The sequence below is a fragment of the Melozone crissalis genome, unplaced genomic scaffold (assembly GCF_028551555.1).
Source record: "Melozone crissalis strain CALT ecotype California unplaced genomic scaffold, PUWL_Pcris_2 ptg000088l_1, whole genome shotgun sequence".
Classification (NCBI taxonomy): Eukaryota; Metazoa; Chordata; class Aves; order Passeriformes; family Passerellidae; genus Melozone; species Melozone crissalis.
The window spans coordinates 3,302,612-3,324,948 of NW_026535865.1; the positions used below are offsets into that span (position 1 = coordinate 3,302,612).

Consider the following 22,337-nt stretch of genomic DNA (forward strand, 5'->3'; position numbering starts at 1 on the left):
CAACAGAACAACTTTCATACCTTGGGCTGCTCAGGTTCCTCTTTCTTTGTATATCCTCTAATGAATTCATCCAGAAGGGATAGAAAGAGATTCAAAACCAGCTTAACTTCTTTCTCTTCCCTTTTTTTGGCCAGGTTTGTAACTAGGAGCTGGTAATTTTCCACCAGATCTTTATAGCCAACATGGATTTGTCCATTCTACAGAAGGAAAAATACTTGTCAGACATTCCTTTTTAATACTGTTGAGACAGTTTCATATTTTCATGTACTTAAGCTCAGAGGTGAAAAAGCACAGCCATGATCAAAGTCAAAGATAACAGCCCATGACAGAAACAAGTTAGCACACTTCCCTCCTGCACTGTCCAACAGCACTTGGCTGACACAAGGCAGTGTCAGAAGAATATTGGAAAAGCTGTTGGCTCCTCTCTTCAGCATTAGGAGGCTGAAGACAGCAAAATCCATCCATTTCTAAAAATAAATTTATGGCTGAGTGAATGAGCAAAGGAAAACAAAGCAGGCTGCTTGAGATTACAGCAGAGCTGTAAAATGAGTCTAACATTCAGCTCTGAATTCTGTGCTGAGAATTGCTGAAGTGCTTTGTTGAAGAGCTGCAGGCCAAGCCTTTAACCTGCACACTCAACTCATTTATTGCCTGCCAACTTCCCTTTATTGAGACTTGCTACTTACAGGAGCAGAGTACATGGTCTTGATGTTTCCTCTGAACTTCTCTGTGGCTTCAAAAAACAAACATTCAACACCAGACTTCTGGGAGCGTAAGTCATTGATCTAGAAAAGAAATACATCTGCATCAGATTTTGTTAAAAAAAGAACATCTGAACAGAGTTAAGCTTCAGTGGCTGGGCTTAGTCATTTGTGACCAGTCCAATTATTTAAAACAACATTTTTTTAATGCACTGTGCTGATGATACAATACAGTAGAGTTGGATAGTTGGGCATTAGAGAACTCTCTATTTACAACTTTTGCTGGTTTTTTAATAAAAGTTTTGCTGCCCACTCATTTGTAAACAAAGACCTAACATGAATGCCTTGTATTGTATTTAATGCAATATTATGCATTCAGTGACTTGAGGAAAAGAACAGAAAGGGCCCTAATGCAGAGTAACTCAGTCAAACCATCCAATCAATTCCCTTTTGCTTTAAATTATAACACAACTTGCACCTAGACCATCAGGCTTGAAAATACTATATAAACAATGAACAAAGGTTTGAATTTCCACGGCTGGGAGCCTCTCACCTTGTTCAGGAGGAACTCATCCAGGTGTTTGAGCTCGTTGGCGTTGGCAATCTCCCGGACCATGGACGCGCGCCAGTTCTGGGACGCGCTGGAGATCTTGCTGATCTTTATGGTTCTGTTCTTCTTGGCTTTGCTGCTCTCCTTCCCAGCCTGGGGGCGGCCTGGCTGCCCCAAGGAACCTGCCAAAGAAATGGATCTGGATGTTCAAGCAGGGTGAGAGAATTCTGCAGCATTTGTTTCCTCACAGGAAGATGCACTGTGCTGAGAGTTAAACCACCAAACTCACCTTCTGAAACTTTCTGGACACTTCCTGTGTCTGTAAAGAGGACACAAGACACCAGGGAGAGGCCATCTCCTTCCTCAATCACATCAGAACTCTCCTTTGCAATTTTCTTGTCTGGCTTTTTCCCCAAAAGTCTCCGCAAAGGGCTTTTGAAAGCAGACCTGAATACAAAAGCAGATACAAGTCTGTCCCATTAGGAATGGAAGCTGGCTCTGCCACAAGAACAGGCTCTTAACAATAACCCACAACAGGATTCACAACTATGGGGAATATTTAAGGCCCAACCTGCAGAAAAACTGAGCAGCACAAAAAAAAAAGGAAAGACAATGTGAAAGCACTTCTGGAGTTTCTGGTATTTACAAAATCAAAGCACAACCTTCAGCACACACAGACAACACCTCACATATCCAAAACATCACTTCTGGCTCAGAAGTCTCTGGGCTGCAGAAGCCAGAGGCTGGAGCAGGCCAGGGAAGCAGAATTACATGCTTGCTGGGCTTTCAGCTTTTCTCCTGGTGTTGTATTACACTACATGAACCTTTAATCCCAGCTGTAAGTTGGTTCTTATTTTAAAAAGAATCACTTCACAGAAAGTGTTATGCAAGCAGAGAATCTGTTCCTCAGCAGGCTCAGATATCATGCTCAGGGCAACACGAAGCAGCAACACAGCCACTGGTGTAGCTGATCCCAGCTTGTGTCTCTGTACAATCACAGTCTCAAGGTGCCCAGCTCAAGAACCAATGGAAAATCTCTTTTTTTTTCCATTTTTCTGAAAGACAGGCCAGTCACACACACAAGCCATACTTGGCATCCCCTTGCTGACTCGCTGGCTGTGCAGGAACGGCCGTGTCCGAGCTGGGGAAGTGGTCACTGGGCTTCTTCTGCACAGGGAACTTCTTGTTGCCTTTTTCTTCTTCAATTGGGTCTGGTGACAGCTACAGGAGAGAGGAGGGGTCAGAAACTGCATTTTGAGTGACATAGATTCTTTAAATGGTTTAAAAGCTAGAATGGTTAAGTTAACTTCATCAAGACAATACACTTTACCCAACAGATATTAGCTTCCTAACACAAGAGCTAATGCTTTGATCAAGGATCCATTTATTAAAAAATATATTTTCAAATATTTCCTGATGATTTTTTTTACATGCATATCAAGCAAAAAGAAAATCAACCTGAAGCCATACAAATACACTACAGACAATTACTCACAAATCTTTAATATTTATAAACAATAATTAAGTATAAATGTGCACAACAGCATCAGTACCTGGTTCATGGCAACAGTCTGGGCCAGTGTTGAGAGGTCACTTAATGAAGCTGAACTCCCCTTCTTCCTGTAGTAAGATAAGTTTCAGGATATATATTTTAATAAAGTCTGTGGCCTCTTCGCATCTTTTAAATAACTCACATATCAACACTACATCTGAGTCAGCCCCTGCAATTTACTTTTAAATGCAAAATGTACTGGAGAAGTGAAAAAGCATGGCAATGTCAGATTTCCTGCCATGTCAGAGGGATGATGCTTGCAAGCTGCAGGTCACTAAAACCTTGTTTTCAATGGGTAAAAGACACATGAAAATAATCTCCAGACATTATTTCAACTAATGCCCTGACTCCTCCTTTTAATACAGCCAGGCAGGCTTTGCAGCTTTTGTGAGCTTCTGAAAACATTCTGCCCATACAGATTCCCTGCAGGACTGGGAGCCAAGGAAAAGCAGAAGTTGTTCAAACTCCATGTGCTCCCACAACATGGCCCAAATGTACAGGCCCTCAGGAGTTCTCCATGGATTCTTAAACATTACAGATATCTGTTTTATAAGTGATAAAAAAGGAAGCTGCCCTTACTCTAGCTGATCCTGAGGAGACTTATCCACACGTATCCTCCCATCCAGAGACTGACTCAGCACATCATTCTGGCCAGAATCAGACTGCCTCTTTCCTTTCCACTTCTCTCTCTTGTACTTTAGCTTCTCTGGGTCATCCACATATCTCTGGATTGCAGAAGTGTTGCTGTCCAGGTCTTTGGTTGCCCTCTGCCTCCTGTTTCTATCTGCCCAGCAGTCAGCAGGGCCATGAAAGCTGCCACCAGCAGACAGTGTGCTGTGAACTTTCAGTGCAAGATCTGTTGGCCTTTCAGGGCAGGTAAAGCTTTGGCTGCTTTTTATTTGGTTATTTTGATTCTGTTGTGTTTTTGTTCTATCAGCTGCCCTGTTCTCTGCCTCTGATCCAGGTGGTTGCTCAGGAACAGAATCACTTTCTTTTATCTCACTTGATGGTGGAGTGTCTGAAAGAGTTTTTTCTTGACTTGGACTTTTCTCTCGCTCGCTGCTTCCCTGAAGGGCATTATCTTCTTGTGCTGTGGATTTCTCTGCCTCTGGAGCACTTTCCAGGGCCTGTTCAGAAACAGTTTGCTCCTCGTGGCACAATGCAGACGGTCCCTCCAAGGACAGGAGTGCATGCTTGTTCTGCAAGTCGTTGTGCTCCAGCCCCCTCTGCCGACGGGATTCCCGCTTCTCCCGGCTGTTGCTCACTCTCTCTGAGCCCTCCACCGTGTGCTTCTGGCCTTTCTCAGATGAGCTCAGCTTTTCAGCTTGTTCATTCTGAGCTTGATCTTTATCTTCAACAGCTTGATCTGTCTCTGACTCGTGTTTCACATCTGTTGCTGGCTCACTCTGCTCATCCTTGCTCTTATCTTCATCTATGTTGGACGTCTTGCTCGTATCTTGCTCTTTGTCTTCATCTTCCTGCACTTCCTTCTGCTCTTCTTGAGCTTTCTGCCTTTCTAGAACCATTTTCTGGTATCTGTTAAGAATTTTTAATATGAAAACACAAATCCTTAATGCCCAGGGGTCAAAAAACCCCACCAACTGCTTAAATGCAGCTCAAATAGCAGCACAGACCCAAACTACAGTTTGGGACTGCAGGGAGGTGGCAGGACTGGCAGCACCAGTGCAGCTGAGCTGAAAAAAGCTCAAATCCTGAGCACTTATCCAGTGTCCACACTGCACTGACCACTTGATACTGACTGAAATACCACATGGCAGTAGCTACCTTAAAGTTCATACAATGCCAGAATGGTTTGGGGTGCGACCCATGGTTTATGGTTGGGACCTTAAAGATCATCTCACTCCCATCCCCCTTGCCATGGGGATGAGACACCTTCTACTATCCCAAACCCCACTCAACCTGGCCTTGGCCAATTCCAGGGGCAGCCACAACTTCCTTGGGCAACAAGATTGTTTACCAAGTTGTTGACTAAGTCACCCCACCACACAAACTGAGTTTGGCAGGTGAAGCCAGGTGACGAATTGATGTTTTTATGCCACGTTGCTCCTTCCCCTTTACCTCTTCCTCTGCAGGTGCCCCCTGACCAGGGCCTGCAGGAGACAAATCCTCCTCCTGAGCTGCAGGAAGCGTTTCCTCTGCCGGTGCCGCCTCCAGGCCGCCTGGATGTCGATGGCAGCGTTGTTCCTCTGCAGGGCCATCCTGACACGGCGCGAGCGCCAGCACGCCTGCAAAGGGAGGTTCTGAACTGAGGGAGGGCTGCCTCGAGGTGGGGAGTGCCCATGACAGGGTTTGTTTGTTTGTTGTTAGGAAAATAACAACAGTTTTTGGCAGTTCTCAAAGATACCTGTAAAACAACGGCTGCCTGACGCATCCTGAGAAAGCGTCTCCTCTCCAAAACCATCCTGAGCCAGCTCTGAAGGAGGATGATTTTCCTGATCACTTCTTTGTGTAGTGTATCCTGTAGTATCTGCCGTTCAGCCTCTTTCATAAAAACCTGTTCAGTTAAAGGAAAGTTCATCAAGAAGGAGTTAACTCCTTTCAGCCCCCACTGGAACTATAATAACAGATAGGGTAATGGTTTGGTACCACTGCACCAAACCTTACTGGCTGACAGTTTGCCCAAAAGATAAAAGTCCTTTTAAATTTCAGAGCTTGGATTCTAAAACTTACACCTGTCCTTACAGCCTTCAAATCACAGAACCTTCTAAAATGTAAACGTTGACCTGTTTGACAAATGCCAACAGCAACAATTTCCCAAACTATCTATATAACATGGATTTGTACTGTAGTCAAGAAACCAGGTTGGCATCAAAACCAAGGGGTCAAGTATAATCTCTGTGTCACCACTTGCAAGAGCCAATTTGGGTACAAAAAGCAGAGAAGAGTAACACTTGTAAATGAACTGCACTGAATTTTGCAGTGTAGAGCAGTGGTTCTTACTGCCTTACAGAAAGTTTCACAGACCTTGGTCTTCCCTATTTGATAGTAGTTTTCATTCAGTTTTAGTTTATTCAAATAAGCACAAATGTCTTCCTTGGAGGCTTTGGCATTTTTGGGCAGTAACACCTGAAACTGGTCAATGAATTCCTGTAAAAAGCAGAAACACCAAGAGACCAAAGTTAGAAGGCAACTCCCAAGTTTGGAGTTTTATCTCTAAAATAGAAATCTATTTAAGACACTTAAGCTACAGGGATCTGAAAATACTTACCTCTCACTACAAACTGAGCTATTTCTCCATGTAAAATGCAGGCTACAGTCAGTCTCTGTTAATGGGAAATATCACCTGGATGTGATCTCTAAACCTACACAGGATTTTTTACAGAAAACTAATTCCCACATTAGACAGCACTGACTGCACTCAGAATGTTTCTTCCTGGTTGTGTGAAGGGAATTTACTGGCAGACAACCCACAACAGTTTAACTACGACTTTTTACCATGCAGGCTCTCTCAAAACTTCAGTGCATTTTTACAGCTCATCCCAAGTGTTCATGAGACTCATACAAAGAGACACTGAAGATGTGTTTTCTGAAGAGAATAGATATTCCTGAAAGCACAACCCAGTCCCCATGTACCTGGAATGTGTATTTGGCACTGTAGCCAGACCTCCTGATCCGCACAGTTTCCAGCATGCCCGTGTACCGTAACTGCTGCAGCACCAAGCTCTCATCAAAGAGCATCTCCCTCTGTAAAGAACCAGCAGAAAACAGCCAGTGAGAGCCTGAGGAGCCTGAGCAGAAACAGAGATTCCAAGGCTGAGCCCTGGATGTCAGCAGGCAGCTCAGCTCTGAGGCAGCCTCACCTTCTCTGCGTTGGAGCGGATGCAGCGGATGAAGAATGGCTCAGCTCTGCCCAGGGTCTCCAGCAACTTGTTCAGTGAAGACTGAAATGAAACAGTCACAAAAGTTTTTCCTCAGGATAGCATTTTGATGGTGATTTGGTGTTTGACAGCAGGATAGCTTCTGCCTCAGGAATCAGGTTGTTTCAGGTCTCATGGCTGTACAAAATCCAAACAGATTCTGCCATATTGCTCAGCACATCCCTGTGTTTGGTATTTGCTTTTAGCTTTTCTCAAGAGAATTTCAAGCAGGGTTTGAACATCCTCTCATGCTCTCACAGTAGCATTAGATCTGTATACAAGGATGATCAGTGTAGAGAACTGACACATTTAATGGCATAAATGGCATCTCAAAATGTACTCTGACTTTAATCAAGCATAAACCTCACCTCAAAAAAACCTCAAGAATAAAACCCACTTGGTTTTCCAAGCAAGACCAGCCCAGATCAGCCCAGCAGGGGCTGTTCCCTGGGGTTTGTCACCCACCTGGAACTGGGCACTTATGCTGGGGGGTTTCTTCTTCTTGTGCAAGTGCAAAAGGGACTTTGTAGTCCGGTCATGCAGAGTCATGCTCATGATGAGCTTCAGAGATTTGGAATCCAGCAAGTTCTACAAAAAAGTTTTCATAATCAACAAAGTGCAAGTCCTTCAACTAAAAGGGAAATATTTTCTCTGAAATGAGTCAGAATGAAACCAGCTACCCAGAGTTCCACATTCAGTGACATGTTATATTTCATGATTATTTCTATTTTGGGTCAAAACATTTCTTAGGAGTGAAACTGTTTCACTGCCCTGTCCCAAGAGTGTAAGGTGAACAAGGGGAATCACACAATCACTGCATTTGCCTTCCCTGACTTGGAAATGACTTTATACACTTATGACATCTTCACATCTGTCTAATTAAACAATTCTTATTAAAGAGAACATTCACCTATTTTTCAGCTTGTCAGGATAAATAACACAACTTTCCTACACTATAAAACAGTGGTGAAGTGATTTCTGTCAATCAAAATGAAATTCACAGTGCAAAAAAGCCCATACCCAAGAGAAATCTAAATTTTCTGATTACCTTGGGAATGATCTGCTTTTGCTTGACACCTTTACTTTTCCTGTGAAAATATTAAAGATAATTTAAGAAAAAAAAAATGCACATGATTTTTGATTATTTCAGCAAGCCATAAATTGGTGCAATTTATGAGGCAAGGTAAAGGACAGAAGAAAATGAGCACAACAGCACCAGGGTGTGTTCATGCATGACTCTTACAAGTGATCAATGCAAGAAATGCAAACTGCTCTGCAACAAGAACAATTTCTTTTTCTTAAATAAACTCTGTAGGTATTGGAAGCTTTCAAAAGTGAAACATTACCTCTGAAGTTAAAGATATTCAAAACTGCATTGATGGACATTAAACTCATTATAACACTAGCAAATAAAAGTGCTCTATTCAGAAGTTACAGCTGCTGGCACCAGAAGCTGTGAAAGAACCCAACTGCTCCCAGGAGGACAATGCATGTCCCAGCACCAGGGACTCTGGAATGTCTGAGCAGGTCACACACAGAAGGTGAAGCAGTGGAAGCTCTCAGAAAGGCTGCAGCTCACATCCTGCTGGTTCTAAGCACATTAACTCTGTGATATAGGGCAGGTTTCTGCTCTGAGCCACCCAGTTTACATTTACTTGTACAGCAGAGATTAATTTCCTTACACACACACAGAACTGCAGATGTAAAGCTTCTAAACCCAGGAATACATCCAGCACCAGCACCCTGAATTTCATGAAACATTTGTCACACCTTGTGGGAGATCTCACTATTGAATATTTTGCAACAACAAGCTCACATTAGACATTTGGAGCTTTTAAAGCAAGTTCACACGAGAAATAGGTTTAACTTTCAGCTAATGCAATGAAGCAACAAGGCGTTCTCTACCAGAAGGGATGTTTTCTTTTTAATTGTCTTGTTTGGCATTTTTCAAAAGACAAATTTGGCACAAGCATCATTTTTAGGGACTGGAGAAACTGCCTGGTTCTTGTTGCACTTGCAAAGCAATAGGCAGAGCACTCACAGGAGGTGGGAGCGGTGTTGAAGCTGACTGAGGGACCGAAGCAGCTCACAGGGATCATCACCCTGCCAGGGCAGTCCTTTAATACTGGCGATGATTTGTTCATGCATGTCTCTAAAATGATCCACAGCAAAACACAGGTGGCAAACAGAGATACACAGCCGTGAGAGAGGGGGAAAAAAGGAGTTAAAACCCCAAAAGGTTCCATCACCAAGTGTGCTCCAAAATGCAGCAGGTCAATCCCAGGCTACTTTTTCTAAACATGAATGATTTGGATGACAAGTCAGCACTTTCTACTCTATCAGTGCTCTAAAATTTAATTGCCAGTCTCATACTCAACTTACTCTCTGATTCTACCTTTAACTGTAAATTCTTGAGCCATCAATTCAGAAAATGGAGGGAAATTTAGAGAGGTTAATGGTTATGGTTAAGCCAAGGAACCTTTTCAGTTTAATATAAGCTTCTTTATAACCAAGAGTAAACATTTTTATACAGAGATTAGACTACTAGAATGAGGCTACTTAAACACTTACAGCAGAAAAGTAAGTTATAAACAAACTGTTAGAGGGGTACTTGAAGAAATTTTGGGTTTCATTTCCACTTCAAACTTATTCATGTTTAGCTTTTCAAAGTAAGCCTGGGATGGTCCTTAATTCATGGCATGTTCCATTCTTCAAGCATGCACTGTGCTCTTGTGAAGTGCAGTGTCCTGGCACAGAACTTACCTTCTTTACTCTCCAGAGAGGCACAAACCAAAAATAACAGAAGTGTAAGAATCACTTCTGACTCTTAGGTGCTCTCCCCATTCTGAGCTGCTCCCAGAGGCAGCAGCATTATTACACAGGGTTGTGGCTTCCCTGGGTACCTCTGAACTTTTCTGAATATTTAAGATAACTCAAGGAAACAGATCTGGTAAGCTGTGACCAATCCTTTCACACAAATTGGATATTTAGTTCTTTGTTTCCCCAAGTGACAGAGGCTGTCCAGGATGCAGTAATTAGGAAGCAGCATGAAGTCACTACTTTAAGTGCTCCATGGCTTCACTGTCACCCAGAGCACACTGAGAAAGTCACTGTGTCCTGGAAATGTGCCTCCCTGGCCTGGGAGTTCAGGCCTTTTGCTACTTACTTCTTGTTCTCACAAAAAGAAATGATGTCTTGGAAAGCATTTATATCGAAATCCTCAGAACAATCAAATGAGAAATCGAGCACTGAGAGGCTGCAAAAGGAACATGTACAAAGCCTAAATATCCATGGAAAGGCAAATCTCCCTACAGAGATACAGTTCTGTAAGACTGGCCCTGCCTCTGCCCCCTTCAGTGACCCAGACTGGCTGCAGAGGAGCACACAATGCTAAAAGCTGCACACAGCAACCACAGAGAACTCAAAAAACCCAGTGGGAAATGGAACTGAGGCTGTCCCCAACATGTGGTGGCATTGGGTCTCACATAAAATAAGCCAGAGTGTTGTTTGGATGGTATTAAAAAGGCCAAAGAATACAAGGCAGAAGAAATAAAGCTTGCTTTCCTTGTCGAAAGATCTAGTTGAGATTAGATCTATGAAAATCCAGCTCAGCACTTCAGCTGTTCCCTGCAGGGGTCAGGGATGTGTTTCTCACCGATAAACTTTTTCTACTGCCGTGTTGGATCTCTGGAGTTCTCCAAGGGGAACTCTGGGTCCTTGACGTACCACTCCTGTCAGGAAATAACCAAAAAACTGCATTTTGACAAAGATATGAGCAGGCAAAAAACCACCAACTTCAGCAAGCAAAGAATCATCCAAGGGCCTGGAGTTTTATCCAGTCCTTTATCAAGCCACAGTGCTTTGCTGTTCAAGCTCCCATCTACCAGCCAGGAAGCTGCAGCTGCTCAAATTTAGTTATTAACCCTGAATACTCGTTTGATACTTCACAGAGGTCTAGGAAGATCAAAATTAGTGACAAGATGAGAATATCAGAATTACCACCTCCAACTTTGACAAACAGGCCTTCAAGTCTGTCCCAGCCTGCTGGAAATGCTGCACTGACCGGAGGAGGAAAGCTGAATGATCTCAGGTAAGAACAGTGACCATCTCCTCCATGTATGAATATTACACCATTTCCACACTCAGTTTTGCCAAAGATGGTGTCTGGTTGATGAGGTTTTGCCACAAACTCATTTTGCCAGCAGAGCAATTGTAGAGTATTAACCATTTTCAGAGAGCAGTTTTCTGTCATACCTGCACTTTCCCAGCCCTACCTGCACTTTCCCTAACCCCACCTGCCATCTCCTGTTCCATCCCTGCCCTTCCCTGTCCCATCTCTGCCATTCCCCATTCCACCCTTGCCGCCCCACTTGCCATTCCCTGGTCCATCCCTGCCACTCCCCATCCCCACCTGCTACTCCTCAGTCCATCTCTGCCCCTCCCGGGTCCATCCCTGCCCTTCCCCAGCCCTACCTGCCATTCTCTGGTCTATCCCTGCCTTTCCCTGTTGCATCCCTGTCCTTCCCCAGTCCATCCCTGCTGCTCCCTAATCCCACCTGCCATTCCCCAGTCCATCCCTGCTGTTCCCCAGCCCCATCTGCTGTTCCCTGGTCCATCCCTGCCCTTCCTCAGTCCATCCTTGACCTTCTCCACCCCCACCTGCCCTTCCCTGGTCCATTTCTGCTGCTCCTTAACCCCACCGGCCATTCCCCAGTCCATCCCTGACCTCCCCTGGTCCATCCCTGCCATTCCCCAGCCCCACCTGCCATTCCCTGGTCCATCCCCACCCTTCTCTGTCCCACCCCTCTCCTTCTCCAGCCCCACTTGCTGTTCCTTGGTTCATCCCTGCCCTTTTCCGTCCCGCCCCTCCCGTTCCCCTGTCCCACCCCTCCCCTTCCCCAGCCCCACCTGCTGTTCCTCGGTCCATCCCTGCCCTTCTACAGCCCCACCTGCTGTTCCTCAGTCCATCCCTGCCCTTCCCCATCCCACCCCCGTTCCCCATCCCCACCTGCAGTTTTCTGAGCCCTGTCCCTGCCAGCCTGGTTGAACACGGCCACGGCACGGATGGCGGCGCGCAGCACGGCCCAGCGGAACACGGCCACCGGGTCCATCCCGATCAGCTCCCGCACGAAGGCGCTGTCGCTGCTGCGCAGCAGGGCCACGATGTCAGGCCTCATGTAATCCATGTTCTTCTCCCTGAAATCCTGCAAAACAGCCACGTGGAACCACAACAGCTCACAGAAACTCCCTGGTTTACTCAGAATAACAGTCAGCATTACCATCCACTCACCACCACCATCCCCCAAAAAACAAACCCAAAGTACCTCTGAGAACCCTTCTGATCCAGCCCATTCCCAAATTTTCTACATCCTGACAAAAAACTCCCAGAAAGACAAGGAAATTCTTGTGCCCATCAAATCTACCACGTACTTTGATCTGGTATTTCACTTTGCCAGCAAAGTGGCGAATGATAAAAGCAGGCTCCATCACTGGGGTTCCAACAAAAAACTTGTTCTCCTCATGCTGCTGTTTGAATTTTGCCAGCAGAGTTTGGTTGGTGGCATGTGGAAAACTGGGAATACAAGACAAAAGAGGTCAGCTATTTCTCAAACACTGGTATGTTTATTAGAATGAGCACCTATTGTTGCTTGTGGCAAGTGTTTTGTCCAAGATCTCTCCACCTGCTTTGAATTTTAAAGGTGGGCTCAAACCAAGCAGCTCCACGCACAGCAGAATATTCTGAGGTTTCAAGTGTACTTCAAGTGTTTCCTCCCACTTCACCAGCCAAATTTAGTTTGCACCACATTAACTATTTACCACACTTGCAACTTAATGCTCCAAAGACTTCCAGCCATGCATTTTACTTTAACTGCAGTTCCACGGTAAACCACAAACATGGAAGTTCCAAGTTTGCATAAGCCAAAGTTCAGTTTTAGCATCAATGTATTTCACCACCATATTGGAGTCATTAGAAGCAAACTCCAGTGTAAATCAGAGTCATAAATAACCCTTTGCTTCCCACAATGTATTTCTGTTCCCTTTAACAGTCCTTCCCTCCTCCCTGCCACATGTTTTTGCAGATGTTTGTTGCTTACTTGCTTTCTTCATCCAGAAGATAGAAGAGGCCAGTGGGCTTCTTGCTGATTAAGTGAATGCAGGCCACGTTATCAGTATAGTCAATATTGTGCCAAGTGATCCCTTCACTCTTATATTCCTCCTGTGTGGCTCAAGAAAATTCCTTTGTCAGTACAGTGCCCTGACCTTTGATGTCCTGTGGTTTAAGTGCTTAAAACACAGCCTTGGACAGGCACAGCAAGTGGAGTTTGTTAGTTCAGCCAGCAGAGATAAAAATAAGGAGAATTTATAAATAAGAACAGAAGAACAGGCACAGTGGCACAGATCAAAGGTCCTCAGGCACGTTACTCAGCAGGGTCTGTTTGGGGTGAAACTATTTCAAAACCAAAGCTGTGAAAGGAATGTTCTGCTGTGCTCTGCCTTCCCAGCAATCAGCCCAGGACCCTGGAGTCAGACATTACATCCTCAGCACTCCAGCAAAACTGGGCACACACAGAGGAGTTTGAGTTTATTTGCTCTTCCATGGTTTTTGTAATATGGGAAATGAGAGTAGTTAAATATCAAGTTCCAGAATTTTCATATTGCACAGTCAGAGAAAATAACAAGAAGTTTCAAAACAGGCAGTGAAGGCCTGCAGAACATCAGCACCAGAACTTCCCTCAGGAAGCAAAGGATGTTGCTTGGGCTCAGAACATTTGGAGCTCCCTGACAAGAGAACATGAAGCTCTTCTGTTGAAGTGACAATCCCTCAAATGCTTGACAAGACAATCTTCCCACTAAGATACAAAAGCAAAATACCAGATTTTCTTAATGCTGTAAATACCCACAGGAAAAAGCTAATGATAAAGTAATAAAGTAAAAAAAAATGATAAAGTTAAAATAATAATCACACAGAAAATTAAATAAGTTTTATGTTTAACAAAGGACAAAGAGCACCTCTCATGGTCTGGAGGATGATGATGATGATAAATGCATTATTTTTAAGTAGGTGGAATTCAGTCTGCCCAGCACAGTGCACACCGTGTTACAGAACTGAAATGCCATTTTGCACAGACAAAAAAGCCTTTATTTAAAAAGATATAGAGATCTCCCTGAGGGCCCTCAGGCTGCAAGAGATACAGGAAATGGGTCATTCAAGGATTAAGCTTATTTGGAAAAATGGCCTTAGAAAAAAAAAAAAAGAAGACAATGTAACTATTTACTCTGGGCAGCCTGGATAACCAATTCTGTCCCAAGTTACAAAACAGGGACCTCAACATCATGTTTACACACAGAGTTTGGATGTTAGGTAATTTTATTTTCTTTAAAATGCTTGCCTAAAGTTGTTGACAAAGTACCACATACTAGAGAATGAGTCCTTTCAGCAGTGACCTGAGAACCTCACTTCTGCACAAAGCAGAAATAAAACAAGTCTGGAGCAAAAAAAACCTCCAAAACCCAGTCCAGGACAGGATCTGCTGGCTCCTGCAGCACTCAGAGCTCTGTCAGGTGACAGCACCTGCAAACCAGTCAATCCACACATGCCAGGAATTCAGCACCACTGCCAGGATCACAGCTGTGCCCCCTAAATGCAGTTGGGTGGGAGAAGCAGCAAAGACTGGTTATTAAACACTTCCAGACTGCTAAAAATAAGAGAAGCTGTTTCCCAACCATTGAAACAAAAACACCCAAATCCAACCCCTCACCTACAGACTTCCAGTACCAAAGTTCACAGTTTTAGCTGACTTCTGTCTGGAATCACCTGGATGTTATCTTAAGTTTTTGCAGTCAAGCAGAAACTTGGTGCCAGCCCTCTGAAGAAAGACCCCATTAGTACAAGAACAAGCAGCAGTGAAAGAAGAAATTTTAAAAATAAAGACTTTCAGAAATATTCAAGCAATTGCAGAGTAAAGGCTAAGTTTCCATAATACACAAACATTTGATAAAAACAGGTTTCACTTCAGCCACTCTCGTTTCTTACCTGCTCCAATTTGAAAATGTGCTGATTGAAATAATACTGAAGTTGCTCATTTGCATAATTTATGCAGAACTGCTCAAAACTGTTGGTTTCAAAATCTTCAAATCCAAAAATATCAAGTACACCAATGGACAGACACTAAAAGGAGATGTGGAAATCTAGTTACCAATCTGTCATCCAGTGCCTTAACCCCCAACAGATAAACAGCCCAGAAAGCACTGCAGTCTGTGCTGAAAGATTTTAAATATTTAATAGTTCTGTGAAAACAGAGATGATTAAATATTACCAGGAAATTTACCACGAGCTTGAGAAGTATCAAAATTCATCCCAGATATCACAATATATCATCTCTAGGATTGGCTGTTAGGTGCCTGCAAAGACTTGGTTTGTGGGGGACTTACTGTAACAGATTCCTCCATGTCCCTCTTGTTGAGGAGTGCATGATTGATCCTCAGAACAATCCAATCAAACAGAGCACTGTACAAGGACTTGGCCATGGAATCTCGAGCTGTTATTGCCTGCAGATCAAACAATTTTCAGGACTTTGTTTAAAAAATAATCATTTCTGTTTCAAACCAGTGTCACTCACAGGTTACAACCCCAGCAGAGATAAATAAAACCACAATTTGCCTTTAATTCAAACTTCTAACTTTCCAACCATCCCTCACAAAATATGAAAGTGTACCATAACAGCTTTTTTAATCCAAAAAAGCAAATTTCAGTTATTTAAAACCACTCTACAAGTGCTTTTTTACTCACCTCATTGAGACTATATGGCAAAATAAGCTTATCATTAGCAGTCACAGTTTTTCTTTTTGTTAGCACTTCTACCAGGATTTCACGTTTAACCTTCAAAACAAGAGAACAAGAGCTGCTGTCACCATCCTGAATGAGTTATCTGACTGCAGCAGAGGACATGCAACTTCTCCAGAGAATCTCTTTGACAACAGCCACATTTATCATCCATCAGTAGCTTTACAAGTCCTACAACTTGTTTAAATTATCCTGTTTACATTTATTCCTAACCCTACATTTATGTTTCCCTGTGGTGGCAAAGAACACACCCACACTGAATCTATTCTTGCTCACCTCTGTGATTGGTGAGTCAACAGATTCTATTTCCATGCTGTAGGTTATATTCCATCTCTAACCCCAATAATCTCACTAATTTCATGTTTCCCCTCCCAAGATTAATTTTGTGGATCACAAAGGAGATTTAGATACAGCAATTGGGAAAGCTGAGTGAAATGCTGAGGTAGAACATGACAAACAGGTGTATTAATTAATTAATACTAAAGAGAATTAGCATTAATCTCACTAATTTCATGTTTCCCCTCCCACAAGATCAATTTTGTGGATCACAAAGGAGATTTAGATACAGCAATTGAGATATCTGAGTGAAATGCTGAGGTAGAACATGACAAACAGGTGTATTAATTAATTAATACTAAAGAGAATTTGCATTAATCTCACTAATTTTATGTTTCCCCTCCCACAGGATCAATTTTGTGGATCACAAAGGAGATTTAGATACAGCAATTGGGAAAGCTGAGTGAAATGCTGAGGTAGAACATGACAAACAGGTGTATTAATTAATACAGAGAATTAGCATTAATAGCATTAATTAATGTTAAAGAGAAATACTCTACTTTCAACAGCTGGGAGAGAATGTCCAACACTTCAGGAGGTCCCACGTCCAACCCTTCATCCCGACCTGTGGCTTTCTTCTTGTAGGTGACATTGCCCAAATACAGAATAGCTGAAAGGATTGAAAAGATCCTGAGGAAGAAAAGTTGAATTATGTGAGAATTTTTCTTAAGAGAGTTTATTATGTCAGGTTATCAGAGCTAATTTTGCCTCAATAATCAGTCTGTAAGCTCTCAAACACTCAGCTCTCCTCATTCCCTACAGAACTACTTTGATCCCAATTGCTCATTACAATAACCCATGAGCAATAAATGCCAGTAACAAAAGCTAACAGAATTGCACTTACTGTTTCTTTGTTGCTGAAAGGAAGCCAACCATCTCCATGGCTTGTTTTAATCTCTCAAATTCATGTCGGAGATCTTCCCCATCTTCAATTTTCAAGTTATGCTGCAAAGAGAAATCCAAAAAAAGGCAAAGAGCGAAACCCAAACATCACAAAAAGCCCAGCACAATCTGTTCTCCTTCCTTTCATCTCTGACCAATCCTTATCAATGCATTGGTAAATCACAGATTACCTGGTTGAGGTAGAAATAATCTTCAGGTTGCTTGAGGTGAAATTCTTTACGCTCCTCCTCATTGACTCCAAGTAGCAAATAATAAAAGACATGGTAGTTCCTGCAAAGTCAATGCATTTCTCATTAAAATATAGTGGATTTTCTTTTATTCTGTATAATTCAAATATTCTTAAACTGCTGAATTGATTTTAACTCTCTTGGAAAACTCCATTTCTCTCTTACCTTTCATCTTTTTCTTGAGAAACCAGACGAGATTTTTCAAGCAGGTATTTTTCAACCACAGCCCTAAGGAGGCACAGAAAATGAAATAAGCATGAGGGCAAAAAGAAAAGAGCTCAGAAAACATCAGACAGCAACATCTGCCAAGAGAGTTCAAACAATGAGATCTGCACTAAAATGTGCAAAAGAAGAGCTTGGACACTACTTTAAACCTAAACCAAGAATTTTAGTAGGCTCTGGAAGAAAGGAATACCCAAGGAACAGCTCTCTGCAGTGCTTGGGTTTAGTGCAGATAACCTAAAACAGGCAGACCAAGCAAGGAAAGTGCTGAAACAAGGCCCCCGGAGTGGTAACAATGTGTTATCCTGAATTATTAACACTTATCTGACAAGGCATGCCAAGGCAAGAAGCCTGAAATATCCCAGATATCTGCCTGATTCTCATCCCAATCAATCTGCTGGATTTTTATGTCAGTGAAGAGATCAGCACAGGATGGAAGCAGCCAGCAAACCCCTACAGGGTGACAAAGTAACCTAAACAAGAATTCCAAGTCCTTGACAAGGGGCACAAGGATTGAGGACAAAGTTTGAGCATTTTTTCCTCAGGCTGAAGACAAAACAAGTTTATTCAAATTGTACCAATCTGCTGAGCTGGTGTGGCTGGGTCTGAAAATATGTTAAATTTATTCAGGATAACACTCAAGGCACATGTGGCACAGAGATCCCAGTCACTCAAATTATTGCAAATGAGAAGAAATGCAAAGAAAAGAAACACTGGAGCATCAAGGTCAGGGATTGCTCCACAATCCCTCAGAACCAGCAAATGTAGGCATGAAATATGTTTTAAGACCTTCAGATATAAACACACACATTTGGTTAAGTAATTTTATAGTTTTCTTTATCTCTTTAGCTGATGTTTAAACTGTCTCTTTAAAATGGCTTCCTCAAATCTATTTCAGTTCTCTCCATTCCTTTTAAAAATTCAGATCTTCTGTTTTTAAATGCAAAATGGAGAGGGCAGAAAGCCTTCATTTACCATGAAGGTAAAGATACAGCAGCAGATCCTTAACATGAGCAAGCTGTACAGCAAAGTCAGAAGATTCAACATCAGAATATTCAAAATCAGAATATTGAGCATCACCTAACAATTCCACACAGTTCACTTTACAGAATTTTCAACTCCACAGCACCAAGTAATTTTCATATGAGCAGAGCTGCAACAAGGCAGCATTTTGTGTCCAACAGAGGCTCCCCAGTTCCTAAAAGCCCAGAGATCACCCCCAGAACCAGCTCTCCCTGTACTTACCCCCTGACAATCCCATTCTCTAAATAGTTGACTTGAATGAACTTCCCAAAACGACTGGAGTTATTGTTATGTGCTGTTTTTGCATTTCCAAATGCCTGCAATAAAGCAAAATGAGTTAATTTTCAATCAAACTGAATGGATCAATGCACAGCTTCCCAAGCTCTTGTGTTCATTGCTCAGATTCCTGTTGGCTTCCAGAATAAATCAGAATATTGGGGGGATTGCAGCGCAAAAAGAGCAAAAAGCAGGCTAGGAAGTTCCTCATAGAAGTGTATGTGTTTGTTATTTCACCCCTGCAGTAATATTGGTGAGACTGAGGGAAGGGAATAGCACTTTTAGATATTTTCAGCAGTACAGCACAGGTACAGAGTGCAAATCATTCTCAAACAATAACAAAAAATTAGGAACTCAGAGAAGACATTCAGCACAACCACCATGAAATCACCTCTTCCATACAAAAACCACAAGCTATTCCCCCATGTATTGCTACCAGAGAAAAATAATTCACATTAAACACAACCTTTCTTCAAGGGAGACAGCACATTAATATCTCATTTATAAAGTTAGCCCAGGAATTTCAAAGTTGTGTATTCAAAAAAAAACAGGGAAAGGGCCACAGGTAACCACAGGTAGAGAGTGCAAATCAGCCTCAAGCAATAACAAAAAATCAGGACCTCAGAGAAGAGATTCAGCACAACCACCATGAAATCACCTCTTCCATACAAAAGTCACAAACCACAACCTATTCCCCAATGTATTGATACCACAGAAAAGAATCCACATTAAACACAACTTTTCTTCAAGAAAGACAGCACATTAATATCTCAGTTATAAAGTTATTTATATAAGGAATTTATATATTAAAGTTATTTATATAAGGAATTTCAAAGTTGTGTATTCAAAAAAACCCAGGAAAATTACCACAGGTAGGGAGTGCAAATCAGCCTCAAACAATAACAAAAAATCAGGACCTCAGAGAAGAGATTCAGCACAACCACCATGAAATCACCTCTTCCACACAAAAGTCACAAACCACAACCTATTCCCCCATGTATTGCTACCATGCAAAAGAATTCACATTTAACTTTTCTTCAGGGAAGAAATTGCCGAAGGAATTTTCAAAGTTGTGTATTCAAAAAAACAGGAAAAGGATAAACAGAAAAATTTTGGTTTACAGAACAACTCATTGAGCAACTGCACAATACTGAAAAATGGAGTTTTATGATGAGGTGTTAAGAAAGAAAAAATAGATATGGCACAAATTTAACTAAGCATTTCTAATTCTTCTATCAGATCATGAGTCCTCTGATAGCTGTTAATGCACAAATAACACAAAATCCTCTGCCTGAGCCACATTTAACTACAAAGGAACTTACAAAATGTAAAAGTCCATTACCATGGAAATGTCTTTATCAACTCTCAGCCATGTGTTCAAGGGGAAGGGAAGCTTGTCACCCCAAAGAAGGAAACCTCCCCAAAATGCAATTACTGCTCAGGACAGGCTCCCCCAGCGTCTCCTGGCACAGACATTTCCTCTGCAAGCTCCAGGCTGTGAAGTCCTCACGAGGAAATCCTCCCCAGCACAGAGCCCTTGTGAAATGGGGTGTGAGTTACTGCAGAGAGCTGGGCAATCCCTTCCTGCGCACACACAGACACAGACAGACACACAGACAGACACACACACACTCACTCACAGACACACACACAGACACACACACTCACTCACAGACACACACACAGACAGACACACAGACACACACACACAAACACACACAATCACAGACATACAGACATAGACACACACTCACAGCAGACACACACACAGACACACACACAGACAGACAGACAGACAGGCACACAGACACACTCACCGACAGACACACACACACTCACAGACACACACAGACACACATACTCAGACACACACACAGACACACTCACACACAGACACACACTCACACAGACACACTCACAGACACACAGACACACATACACACACAGACACACATACTCAAACACACACACAGACTCACGCAGACACACACAGACAGACACACTCACAGACACACAGACAGACACACATACTCAGACACACACACAGACTCACGCAGACACACACACACACTCAGACACACAGACACACACAGACAGACACACTCACAGACACACAGACAGACACACATACTCAGACACACACACAGACTCACACAGACACACACAAACACACAGACAGACATACAGACACACACAGACAGACATACACAGACACACACACTCACAGACAGACACACTCACAGACACACACTCACACAGACAGACACACATACTCAGACACACACACAGACTCACACAGACACACACAAACACACAGACAGACATACAGACACACACAGACAGATATACACAGACACACACACTCACAGACAGACAGACACACTCACAGACACACACTCACACAGACAGACACACATACTCAGACACACACACAGACTCACACAGACACACACAAACAGACAGACATACACAGACACACACACTCACAGACAGACAGACACACTCACAGACAGACACACAGACACACACTCACACATACAGACACACATACTCAGACACACACACACACAGACACACACGAACACACACAGAGACAGACACACACTCACAGACTCACACACACTCACAGACACATAGACACTCAGACACTCAGACACACACACACTCACACACACTCCCTGCCACATCCACAGCACAGCGGATGTCGCTGCAGCCCTGAACATTTGGAAAAAAGAAAAAAGAAAAAGAAAACTTGAGAGAAGCTTTACATAATAGCTGTTTGTACATTTTGAGATAAGAAAGGTTGATTTCAAAATGTTATGGAATAAGAATGATATTGTTGAGAGAGAATGGAAATAAGTTTTAAAGGATGGTTTTGTAAAAAAAGATTAGATATTTTGGATTAATAAAATTATGAAGGATGTATTAGGATTTATGAGGGGTAATTTTTTGAGAGTATTCACTTTTTCTGTTCAAGAGGTTATTGATTTATTTCAATGGGCTGATTGGTTTTTATGATAACTTCAGAGTGGTAGGAGTTGTTGTGGTTTCTATTAAAAACTTTACTTTTCTCTTCACTCCTTACTGAGACAACACATCTTTTTCTACAAATCCATTTCCCACATGTGTGCACCCAGCCAAATATTCCTATTTCCATGAAAACATTGCCATTATCATTATCTGTATGTTGAAACTCTTCCCTTCTCTTCTGGTTTTGGTTTTCTTTTCAAAGTACCTTAAGGGTTTCAGCAGTGCTGCAGTGGAACTTTTGGGCCAAAATTTAATTCCAGACCAAAATTTAATTCCAGTTTCACCAAATTATCCCACTATCTGCATTCAGAGGATCTGAAAAACTTTCTATATACTGGGAGAACGTCCATAATTCTTTAGAGAATTTTTATTCCTGACCTAAAGGAAAAAGCTCAAGGAGCTTTTCCTGTGCAGAGTAACTGTGATGAAAGTCCAGAAAAATCAACAGGCTTCAGAAGGGAGAGGATTTGGATCCAGAAGTGCTCACACAGGGCTGAGGCTGAGCTCAGCTCTGCATTTTCCAAGACCACAGCACACATCTCAGTGCCAGCAGCATCCCCACTCAGATATTTCAATTCAAGCATTGCCCAGTCATTAATATCTGTTTGCAGTATTTATCCACCAATGCATCACCAGATTTCCCTTTTTTAGAGCCCATTTTAATGCACTTTAAGAGGTGCATAAAATCCAGGTCAGCTCCCTGCATTGCCAGAGCAGCAGTGAAAGTGCTGTGACATCAGCACAGTGAATTAATTGTCAGGAAATCCAACTCCTCTTCCTCTCCAGGACAGTGG

At 42.6% G+C, this 22,337-nt stretch overlaps 1 protein-coding gene across 6 annotated transcripts in view; it reads right to left on the reverse strand.

Annotated features, from left to right (window-relative positions):
- The window catches only part of MYO9B (myosin IXB), a 47,321-nt gene that overhangs the window by 7,872 nt on the left and 17,112 nt on the right, over window positions 1-22,337 (reverse strand). For 3 of the 6 annotated variants that reach the window (XR_008484019.1, XM_054291159.1, XM_054291163.1), the window contains exons 4-31: window positions 18,460-18,554; window positions 17,158-17,220; window positions 16,936-17,035; window positions 16,707-16,807; window positions 16,363-16,492; window positions 15,473-15,562; window positions 15,115-15,231; window positions 14,717-14,851; window positions 12,777-12,898; window positions 12,112-12,253; window positions 11,690-11,885; window positions 10,337-10,412; window positions 9,848-9,937; window positions 8,723-8,833; window positions 7,730-7,769; window positions 7,147-7,269; window positions 6,625-6,705; window positions 6,398-6,508; window positions 5,789-5,911; window positions 5,169-5,318; window positions 4,883-5,049; window positions 3,383-4,339; window positions 2,805-2,871; window positions 2,342-2,472; window positions 1,541-1,698; window positions 1,255-1,433; window positions 687-785; window positions 21-197 (exon numbers count right to left, since the gene is read on the reverse strand). Coding sequence is in view for 5 of the 6 variants with exons in the window: in XM_054291159.1 (XP_054147134.1) it covers window positions 21-197; window positions 687-785; window positions 1,255-1,433; window positions 1,541-1,698; window positions 2,342-2,472; window positions 2,805-2,871; window positions 3,383-4,339; window positions 4,883-5,049; window positions 5,169-5,318; window positions 5,789-5,911; window positions 6,398-6,508; window positions 6,625-6,705; window positions 7,147-7,269; window positions 7,730-7,769; window positions 8,723-8,833; window positions 9,848-9,937; window positions 10,337-10,412; window positions 11,690-11,885; window positions 12,112-12,253; window positions 12,777-12,898; window positions 14,717-14,851; window positions 15,115-15,231; window positions 15,473-15,562; window positions 16,363-16,492; window positions 16,707-16,807; window positions 16,936-17,035; window positions 17,158-17,220; window positions 18,460-18,554 (4,131 nt within the window). In the remaining variant the exon portion in view is untranslated. The remainder of the gene's footprint in view (window positions 1-20; window positions 198-686; window positions 786-1,254; window positions 1,434-1,540; window positions 1,699-2,341; window positions 2,473-2,804; window positions 2,872-3,382; window positions 4,340-4,882; window positions 5,050-5,168; window positions 5,319-5,788; window positions 5,912-6,397; window positions 6,509-6,624; window positions 6,706-7,146; window positions 7,270-7,729; window positions 7,770-8,722; window positions 8,834-9,847; window positions 9,938-10,336; window positions 10,413-11,689; window positions 11,886-12,111; window positions 12,254-12,776; window positions 12,899-14,716; window positions 14,852-15,114; window positions 15,232-15,472; window positions 15,563-16,362; window positions 16,493-16,706; window positions 16,808-16,935; window positions 17,036-17,157; window positions 17,221-18,459; window positions 18,555-22,337) is intronic. The other 3 variants (XM_054291160.1, XM_054291161.1, XM_054291162.1) reach the window with 3 other exon arrangements.